Source organism: Chelon labrosus (genome assembly GCF_963514085.1).
Source record: "Chelon labrosus genome assembly, chromosome: 19".
NCBI classification, from domain to species: domain Eukaryota; kingdom Metazoa; phylum Chordata; class Actinopteri; order Mugiliformes; family Mugilidae; genus Chelon; species Chelon labrosus.
In genome coordinates, this window is record NC_140352.1 from 13,987,152 (window position 1) to 13,995,572 (window position 8,421).

General features: G+C 39.2%; 1 protein-coding gene across 1 annotated transcript; it reads right to left on the reverse strand.

Annotated features, from left to right (window-relative positions):
- Nucleotides 1-553: 553 nt before the first annotated feature.
- Nucleotides 554-7,325, reverse strand: ccr10 (chemokine (C-C motif) receptor 10). Its single transcript, XM_084567164.1, has 2 exons — nucleotides 7,161-7,325; nucleotides 554-4,038 (listed from the first exon to the last, which is right to left on the reverse strand). Exons 1-2 carry the CDS (start codon nucleotides 7,183-7,185, stop codon nucleotides 2,873-2,875), a joined length of 1,191 nt encoding a protein of 396 aa, XP_084423290.1. The 5' UTR covers nucleotides 7,186-7,325; the 3' UTR covers nucleotides 554-2,872.
- Nucleotides 7,326-8,421: the final 1,096 nt, after the last annotated feature.

Genomic DNA, 8,421 nt, shown 5'->3' on the forward strand with positions numbered 1-8,421 from the left:
ACCTTGACCACAGTGCACTGCGTCTCGTCGGCTCGATGGTGAATTTACAGACTCATCAGTTTACTAACAAACATTTGACATTTGCATCATGCAGCGCAGACACATCCAGATATTGCGACTTGCTAAAATCACAAGATCTCTCTGCAAAACATGTGCATGTAGAAAAGTAGCAGCAAGCCGTGAGAGATAAATAAATGCCATGAAGGACTTCCGTTAGATGGCTGGTTTTGACCTACATAAGTGTTATAAATGTGAAAACAGCTCCTATTGCAGCATGGTACAACGTTTTGCTTATGTTGCGGGGAACTGAAAAAGTCCTTTTGAAGTATATGACTTTTTAGTATTAGGGAGGCGTGAGTTTAAAGTTACACAAGGAGTGGTTCGGAAATGGACGTAACATAAAGTGATGCTTAACAAATGAAATATCATGTAATTATATTGTGTATTAGGGTCAGAAAACATGAGTCTGAAAGTTATTATGAACACTGAACTTTATTAACACAAAATAACAATAATAATTATGATGATAAAATGTTTCATTCCAGTGTATATACACTGTACAAGAGTCAAAAGAGGTTTTGTTTGTGCGTTAGCTTCGGTTATTTTCTGCAGACAAAGTCAAACAGCCAGCACTGCCAGTGCATGAACTCAGTACAATTTGCATTCTCTTAGCAGGATTTATGCAGTAGTTTATGCATCTCAAGATGAATATCAAAGAATAAATGTGTTTAACCAGCAACTGATAACCAGAGAGGAAATAAAGCCTCAGATTTAGATGATAATAATTATAAATACTGTATCTGAATATAAATCTGCATTTGACTGAAATTTTACAAACCACTATTTAGATTGTAAAAACAACAACAGTCATGGAAACATTGCAGGAAATCAAACATAACAAACTAAAATATTACATCGTCTCACATTTTATATTCAGCTTTCACCCAAAACTGTCCCCAGAAAAACACGAGGTGAACAGCTCAGTGCACGCCGTTTGTCACCTGATAATACACATAGTATAATATGCAAGTATATACATTTGTACATATTGAACATCAAGTCAAACATCAAAAATCATATAATTCTTTGGAGTTCCCCTTCCCTGAAATAAAAACATGCTCATGCTTCCGTTATAGTTGCAAATCACCTTGTGGTTACGATTACGAAAGTCTCATGTTTGTCATCGGACGGCTGATAAACAACTCCGGATGAAACAAAGTATGACCAAGCAGTGCTCTGGTGTCTGTTGTTGGGCCACCGTGACTAATGGTGACTGGAGAATCGAACCACAAGACGCTCTGAGTGACGAATGTCTCAGCACCAACGGGGTTTTCAAACGTCCGCAAGATTGCACTGAATGCCTTGTCAGGTCTCTCTCTGATCAGATATTTCAGATCTAAGCATTTTATCTCTGACCAACGCTTTAACTCTTTCACAAATTTGTCTGACATGTACTTTACCAAAACAAGAATTAAAAAAAATAAAAAAAACATCCACATATACTGTGTTTTTAGTCAGATAAAACAAAAGTAATGTCTATAATTAAAGCTTTTTCGTGCAAAAATACCAGCTTCAACAGATCTTTATTTGACTAATTAAAGCAACTGATAAAACATTTTGTGGAGAGTAAGTAACACCAGCTAGGAGTTAACTAGCTTAGCTTAGCAGCAACTAGCATCTTAGCCTCTGTTACTTTATTAAATTTTAGATGATTAAATGATAGTGGTGTCCTGAATGACGTTGTTTAGAGGTACAATAATCCGATATAATAAAAACACAATTGGATTTTTAGATTATGCATCCAACTATATAACAATGGAATTTAAATTTACTGAGACAAACTGTGAGAGAAATCAGGTCCATCTGCCATCTGCCAGACTTTATTTAGGTACAACCAGTGTGTGAGCTCACATAGTTATACAATTGAGGACACTGGACGACACAATTTTACCGATCATCCTATAGTAGACTACAAACCTGATGCAGGAGTTTGATATACGACCCCTCTGACAGGGGGCTGTAGGCCTTTATAGGCCATTGACATTGGTTTTAAATGCAATAAACACCTTTAGGCCCTTAGATTTGTCATTTATATAGTTATACTTATATATTTAGTGGTGAATATATACATAAATTTGTTGCAATGTGCCGCAAGCTAGAGGTTTGAGGCTCCTGAGTTCCGGGACACCTTTTCACAACTCCTTAAATTTCACTGGAATGATTCACCTGACACCAATCCTGAAATCTTCTACATGGACTTGTCAAGTGCATTTAATGATTTAGCCCCAGTCAGTTCAGTATTTGGGTTCCTTTTTTAACTCCCCAGAGGATGAATCTTGCCGACTTTGGTGATCCTTGACCTTCAACTTTACCGCCACCATGAGGTTGCGTTTCAGCAAAAATTATTCAATATATACAATGAAATTTGGGATAGAAATAAACCTTTTTGTTTATTTACCTTTTGTTTATTCTATTTACTGTCACTGTGGGTGTGTTAGCATGCTAGAACTAGCAACTCAAAGCAATCTATATTCTTTTATTAAGCATTTTGGGGTAAACTCCTGAGAGGATGAATCTTGCTGATTTTGTTTTTAGCGCCATAAGGTTAATGCCATCTCATACGCCATGTTAATGTTAGATGTTTCGTAAACTATTAAAAATATTACATTTGGAAAAGATATTCGTCTTTTTTTTATGTAGTTTTTAATCTTTTCTAATGCTTTCATTGTCATTGTGGTTAGCGCCAATTAGCTAATGTTAACATGCTAATTACATTCTTAAGACATCGTTACACATGCTAATAGTTATCCATATGTTAGAATTGTGACTATAGTCAATTAGTTTATTGTTTCCTCAAACATCTGTATGTGGTTTACTGTTCATTGTTTTTTTTGGTTCCTGGAAACTGAAACTTGAGAGGAACTACTGTGTCACTGCTGGAATAACTGCGATCCGGAGATGCTGGAGAACAAGCTGAGAGCACGGTGAGACCCGGCGAGGAGGCGGAGATGGATACGGAGCTCTCCGTTGTAAGCCCCAGCTGGATGCCACATGGACAGCCCCAATCGTGGAGGAGCTTCATGACGTCCTTACGGAAACGCACGCCTACCAGGGCATACAGGATGGGGTTGAGGCAGCAGCGGGTGTACGCCAAAGTGCAGGTGATGTACTCAGGCAGCAGGTCGCAGACCGGTCCCACTATTTTGCGAGACAGCACCACCGTGTACGGCAGCTGGAATACAAGAAAAACCAGCACCAGAGCTACCATCAGCTTCAGGGTTCGCTGGCGGTGCCACTGCTTTCCTCGCCGATGGACGTGACCTTCCCAAAGCACACGAGCAATTGAAGTGTAGCACAACATCATAATGAAGAGGGACACGCAGAAGACAGCAATAATGGCCCCGTTGGTGGCCATTTTGACATGTCCACTCTTTTTCATGCCACAGTATGCTACAGTGCTGTTATTCCATGTCACAATCCTTGTCACCCCAGAAAAGAGGATTTCAGGCAGGCTAAGGAGCAACGCAACAAGCCACACACCTACAGCAGCTAGCTTCCCGCCTGTTAATATCTGACTGCGCAACCTGAGCATCTCTTGGGCTCGTGCCACCACCATGTAGCGGTCAATGCTGATGCAGGCCAGCAGCAGCAGCCCGCTATAGGTGTTGATAGCGTAGCATGCACGCATGGTCTGGCAGAGAGCGTCAGGAAAGATCCAACCGAGAGTGTCGACGGCCTGCAGTGGAAGGGTGAGGAGCAAGAGGAGGTCAGCCAACGCCAGGTGGAACAGGAAGACGTCGGTCATGGAGCGGAGGCGGAGGCGGCGGTACAGAGCGAAGGTGGCCATCACCAGGCAGTTTCCCAACACGCCAACCAGGAAGATCAGGCAGAAAATACAAGTCTGGAACACTTTGATAATGCGCTCCTGGTGCTCATCAGCCTCACACCAGTCAGACACATCGTAATCAAACCCCTCGGAGCTGTTGGTTTGATTCCATGAGTCATAGTATTCATCGTCATAGTGGAGGTCAGCCATTACTGGTGGGGAGAAAATTAAGACTCGTAAAACATTTATCTTACATTGAAAAGGTTGAAATAACTGAAATAATGAAGAATAACTAAAATGTGCATAATCTCTAACACCTAGAGCCATCATGAGGTTGACTCTTCTGTGTTTTAGCAAAATATCAGGGAAGATATGATGAAACAATAAAAATTATGTAAAATGTATGGGTTTGGGCTAATTAGCAAACGTTTTCATGCTAAGTCTCTTAACTAACGGAACAAACCCTGCTAATTATTCAACTGTCTGTTAACATGCTAACATTAGAAAGCGATGAATGCAGTAACGCCTACTGTCTCTGTGCATGTGTTAGCATGCTGACATAAGCAACTCAAAGCAATCTAAACTGATTGAAGCTTTTTTAGTCCAACTACCCAGAGGATGAATTGGACTTTGTTGATCCTTGACATTTGCCTTTAGTGCCACGTGGCATCAAATCTTTTCTTATACTTTGGTTCATGACTAAATATGCACTAAATATGCAAACGCTTGCATGCTAATTACATACTTGAGTAAGACACTAAACATGCTAATAGCATTTAGCTCAATTCACTGACGTGGTGTTGGACTCTTACTAAGACATGGCCCTTCAAGCCATTTTATTTTGTTTAATTTCCAATGCATTTAAAAGAGAAATCAGAAGCAAATGTAACACGTTGCAAGCTGATTTCTAAAACTCAAAACCTACTGTGCAAAATGGTTTTGTGCAAAGTGGTACAGTCACTGACAGTCAGTTTGGGCCAAAAAGCACCAAGAACTGTCTTCTGTTTTTCATGTGTCTGTCAAGAAATCATCGAATCATTCTGGGCAAACCACAGCGAGACCAGCTTGCGTGAGGACTTATTATTGCTCAAAAATATGTAATGTTCCTATATGCATGAACTGAGACGAGTTTTGGGCTTCATGGCACGATATCAGGAAGCACCAACCCTTTTACAATCAAGCTGAAAGTCACAAAGCTGCAGCCGTGCTCCTCAGTTTGACTAAGCAGCTGTGATATTTTAGTCATTTTGCACTGGGTTGCGTGACACTGGCATGAGGTCGTTGGCACAGGGGAAACCGTGGGTAGGTTTAAGGTTGACAGATCAGTCAGAGTCGCGTGTTAACTGTCTTTATAGGCAGTCTCCACAATCATTTCATCTTTCAGTACGCGTCTCTGTGCCACTTGTAATTCTGCTAACAATATCAAATTATGCTGTGTCTTTAATTACTTAACTATTTACATTAAGGATTTTCCCTCTAAGGTAAGATGAACAGCATATTGTGTCTGACAGTATGGGGAATTAACCAGTATTTGTTTAAATGTAAGAAACAATCAAGTTTATTATCTGTGATCTGATAGCAAAAGGAAATGTCTGCTTTTTTAGCCTCAAACCCAGACGTCCACAGTTTTGATAAACATTAGAGCTAGGTGCTACAGTGACCGCTTCATGTGCAGTTTAAGTATTAGCACTTGACTCAACGTAAACTTCGATGACGATGGTTGTATCGACGGCCTGGATCTGTCTATGGCCAATATTATTTACATATTCAACTGTTATGTGAAATATGTGATATGATTTTATATATACATATATGTTTATTTGTTTAGGCGCGTAAATAACAGCTTAAGATTGTATTTTAATGTCATAAGTTGCCAGCCACTGATTCTTCCTGTTTTGACTCATCAGTGTCTTTAGTATGCCTTTGATGCTCTCCAGATATTTATAACTTTTCTCATATATTCTTCTGTGAATGCACAAAGGTTGAACTATAATACTAATGTATATAAAGAGCATTGCAGGCAAAATCCACATCTTGATTAAAAGACTAAAAACACTAAATTTAAGTAGCTGTAGGCACAAATCACCAATAGACCGTCGGTCAATATACTGAAAATATAAATATTACATGTGATTTTCTGCATTTTGAAAGTTGTAAAAGATTCAGCAGTTATTTTGCACTTGACTATGACTATTTAGTATATGATTATTCTGTTACTGGTAATGCTAAATTTCCGACTCTCTATAGACAAACGGACGCTGTGTTCACGTAAGAACTATTATCAGCACCTCATATTTTTTTCTAAATGTCAAAAGTAAAGCTTGCAAACTAATGATTACTTGACAATGAAATTATTTTGTCTTTTAAGACTTGTTGTAATGTTATTAATAATACTAATTTTATTTGCAAAACGCCCAACAGGCTCAAATCATTTTAATATGATGGCAGTTTAGCGGCCCTATGTGCAGTCGGGAGTTTATTTGTGCTTTTATTCACGGCTCTCCCGTCGCAACTCAAGTCACAGAGTGAAGATGTTTTTGATAAGAAGAAAGTTTTTTTTGTGGCTTTACAACAAACCCCCACCTCCTGCAAAAATAATATGGGTGGCTTCTTTATTGTCTGATTTTATGCTTGTTTTATTTTATTTAAGAATAACAAAAGTTTCCTTTGCGCTCAGATTTTTCAGGATTTTCACTCAGACCCCGTCGCTTTACTGTAAATTTCTCTGAGGCCGTATTATATATATTGCATATATATATATATTTCTATATAGAGCAGAATACGCCACATTACATCACAATATCATGAAACGCCTTAACATTCATGCTGAAAGTGAGATGGAAGTGGATGTCGTGTGTACAGTTTGAGTGGGCTGCAGTTAAATATTTTAGTCATTTTTCACAGAAACCGCGGGTAGCTTTAGGACTGACAGACACACGTCAGACTGTTTCATGTTATGTGTCATGCCACCAGCTTTTTATCTAAGGTAGACCATAGTAAAACTGCTCTTTAGGGAAACCAACACGAGCTTTAAAGTTTTAGGATTTATTTCTAATGATATTAAAAATATGCAGCTTGTAGTTTTTACCATAATTTGAGAGAATTAATTTGACAATACTGTCAAGATTTCTTGGCTGTGGCACTCGGGAATAAATATGACAAATCAAAGCAGGATGAGTCTCGTAGGCTCAGATTTGAAATGAATCATCACAATGACGGACAGTGAAGGCATAAAAAACACCGATGTTGAAAAAAAAGTTTTGCAGTATGCTTTTGCAAAATTAAATATTAGTTTCAATTTCACAGCTGTCCTGATGTTTTAAGCGAGCCTTACCTGAGCTGTTTGAGGTGTTACGCATCTCTTTAGGCTTCTTCCTGTGTTTGTGGAAGAGACTCTTGAACAGGAGCTCTTTAAAAAGATGCCTGTGGGCTAAACCATAACCACCCCTAGCCAATGAAACGTGATCCGTGTTTTTCTGAACTTGCGTTACCCCCTTTGACACACTGATGCATTAGTCGCATTCTGACTGTGTCTTGCTGACGATCTGCTTTTTATATTAGATCTAGGTCTGTTTTTCATCCTGCTTATCAGACTAGTATGTGATGATTCCCGGTCATCCAGGTCATGGTATATCCAAAAACACAATATATCCAAGGGCAACTCGACTTGCAGGGTTTCTTGGAGAAATTTTGAAACTCTAAATGTCCAATTGCCCTTACTTCAGCTTGTTTTTTGGTTGTTTTGTTTTTTTGGATATCAGAGTAGCAGTGGACAACCTGTCCACTGCTACCTGTAACTTTGCATACTCTTTTTTGAGTATTTTAATTCTCATTTCTAATATGCAGTGTTCTTTCAAAATCCAATCCAAAATATGTCCTGATACAGGACGTAAATTTATCAAAATGCATCAAGCCGTAGTTTCAACTGGCGAACAAAAAAACGTTAATGGCAAAACGTGAGGCACCAGCCAGTTTGTTTTGGTTGGATTGCAGACGTCAGTCAAACCGGCTAATTTGGACCTGAATATGTGAATTTGTCAAAGGTTGTCCTTGTTCACCAAAGCTCCAAGTTGTCCGTTTGTGCCATGGTGTGAGTTACGACCACTGACCAGCTACAGAACTCCTAAATGGGCCATAAAGGTCTTAAATGCCTCTGCAGCTCGGGCAAAAAGGAGGAGATAAAATTCAATAAAATATGTAGAATGTTGTGTTCGGATTCATTTGATTCTGGACGTCGGATGTAGCGGCTTATTTGGTCTCGAATTTCGACACCGTATAAAAGGTATGAGTCTCCCCAGTTTAAAGGGGTATCAAGGATCTTAAAAATGCACAGGACGTTGCTCAAGCTGTTTAGGGTCAAGTGCCAAACACAATGTGACACCCTGGGTGTGACTGCTGACTGGTATCAAAACCAGTTCACAACCTTTCCACGACTTCATTCGTTTAATGATCGTTTGTGGAGTCGTTTCACCACAAAAGGTTCTACACTCACTGACTCTGTCAAAAGCTGGTTCTCAAACCACGCTCGCAGCCATCGCTTCAACTGTCACTTTGGTTGTCTTTTTCTTTTCATTAAATTGTTAAAAAACATGATG

Coding starts and splice junctions, on each gene's coding strand:
- ccr10 (XM_084567164.1), bottom strand. CDS start 7,185: ATGCGTAACACCTCAAACAGCTCAG. Junction 4,039..7,160: donor TAACACCTCAAACAGCTCAG/GTAAGGCTCGCT, acceptor TCTCCCCACCAG/TAATGGCTGACCTCCACTAT.